The following is a 2,063-nucleotide window of genomic DNA, read 5'->3' as shown; positions in this document are numbered from 1 at the left end:
AAAGACATGAACCCTGCATCGTTAAGAACAGGTGAACAATTGCACCCCTCAGTTTTGGTTCAGTAAGAAATAAACAGGCTTTCTCTCACTATTTGATTTCTCAGATTTATCTCATCTTATTCTCTTTAATTCACATTTAAAAGAACCAAGACATAATTGAGATCAGATACATACATTTGTGAGATCTCTTTTCTTGATCGTACTTCTAAATTAATGCTTAAATGGTTTTCTCAACTTAACCTCCTTATGTCTTCAGGATCTCTTGTCTCTATTTAGCTTATCTCTTGCTCCTAAGGGACCCTTAGGAGAAGCAACTAAGAAACAAATTGATGATGAATTCTGACACAAAGACACATTTGGGGATTCATAAAGGATCTCATTTATAAAATGATAAAATTCGTCTAAGGTCTTAAAAAGACACTTACCAGCTTTGAATCAGTCATTCCTGTATCGGCGTTAAATTTGACGGTTTTTAGACGTGCCCGCTCCTTCCTTTCCACCCTGCAAAGAACCATGTTCGTCATTAACTACATACAAATCATTTGAGTTATGTTGTTGATGAATGTCACTGCTTCTATATAATTTTTCAACTAAACAATGGCCACTAAAGCAATGTTGGTAGTCCACCCATTCCTATTTTACAGTTGGTCAACAGAGGGGAGAGGCAAAAAAGAGCTAACCATAAATAACCAGCTTGGGCAATTCCAGTTCCTGGGGGACGGAATTCTGCAACTTTAAGATCCATCCGTGGTCCAACACACTTGAATCCAATGGCTTAGTTACCTCCTCAATATGCAGCCAGTTCCTCATATAATTACTTGATCCAGGTGAACCAAAGGCACATCTTAAAGTTGCAGGATAGCAGCCCTCAGGACCTGGAATTGCTCACCCCTGATCTACAACAAGCTTCTCACACGGACTTAGCTTTTTGGTTTGCAAAGGTTTAAGATTTTGCAATGAAGACATGAGGTGGCTTCTGGTTTAAAGAATCATATTAAATATAGTTTAGCATAATAAAACTGCTTAAATTCTAGAAAAATATGATATGATATTTAACAGCTATCCACTCTGTGAAGCATTTTAAGGAACAGCTTTTAACCATGAAGAAACACGATGAAGCACTGAATTTACTTTATAATGTTAGGATAATCGTTATTGATGATGTGTGAGTCTGTTTAACCCTTGTATTACCTGCCTGTTGTGTGCCACAACTAATGTTTTCCCAAGTAGTTTATCTAATTAGGATGTGGCAAAAACTTGGGAATGAAATGAGAGCGGTGTCCTTGATCCAAAAACAAAGTGTAATATTTCAATACATTAAAATTACAAGATTACAATTCCTGTCAGAATCTATTGTCATGTTTCCTGGTTATTTGATAGATATACACTATGAAGTATTATTTAAAGATATCTTCCCGAGTGATCTCTTCTCAGGAAAAGAACAGGAGAGAGAAACCGTCAAGGTGTAAGCGCAAAGCTTTCCTTAACAAAAACAGCAAATTATGTCAAATAGAAAGTTGCAACAATTATGTCCTGAATAAATATCTACCTAAACTTGGAAGATATTTTACAAAGCCGGTGTAATGGCAGTGGCTGCTATAGCTATCGACAATCTGCTAGCTTTTTCTTCCAAATATATCACCTAGCCTAGCATGCTACAAACTATGCATCAATCCCGTAAGTTAGTCTATGACCACCAGCACCTGCTGGAGCTAAGGTCATGAAGTGCTTTTTCTGTACTTGTACATACAACTACTCTCGACTGTTTCAGGCTCTTCGGAGTGCTTCATGCAAATGCCCCAGAGGCCCACAAAGCAGCAGACCCGTCGAGCAGCACACGCCTGAAGGAGGAGCAAGATGGTGTGAACGACAATGAAAATGCAGGAGCAGAGACGGGCTACAAACCCCTACAAACCACTGATCCCTTCAATCCTGCTCTCCAACATCTGCTCACTGGACAACAAAATGGATAATTTACAACTCTATTCATAAAAGGAGTTTAGTAACTGCTGCAATATCATCCTGACCGAGTCATGGCTTAACTCATCCATACTGGACAACAC

At 38.5% G+C, this 2,063-nt stretch overlaps 1 protein-coding gene across 1 annotated transcript in view; it reads right to left on the bottom strand.

The window, feature by feature from the left end:
• Positions 1–2,063, bottom strand: part of LOC107100026 (disks large homolog 2-like) — a gene marked incomplete at its 5' end in the record, with an annotated part of 74,273 nt that overhangs the window by 24,536 nt on the left and 47,674 nt on the right. The window contains one exon of the mRNA XM_015398363.1: positions 426–501. Coding sequence (XP_015253849.1) covers positions 426–501 — 76 coding nt within the window. The remainder of the gene's footprint in view (positions 1–425; positions 502–2,063) is intronic.

Source organism: Cyprinodon variegatus, unplaced genomic scaffold (assembly GCF_000732505.1).
Source record: "Cyprinodon variegatus isolate N-32 unplaced genomic scaffold, C_variegatus-1.0 Scaffold931, whole genome shotgun sequence".
Classification (NCBI taxonomy): Eukaryota; Metazoa; Chordata; class Actinopteri; order Cyprinodontiformes; family Cyprinodontidae; genus Cyprinodon; species Cyprinodon variegatus.
This window is presented reverse-complemented; position numbering and strand designations above follow the sequence as displayed.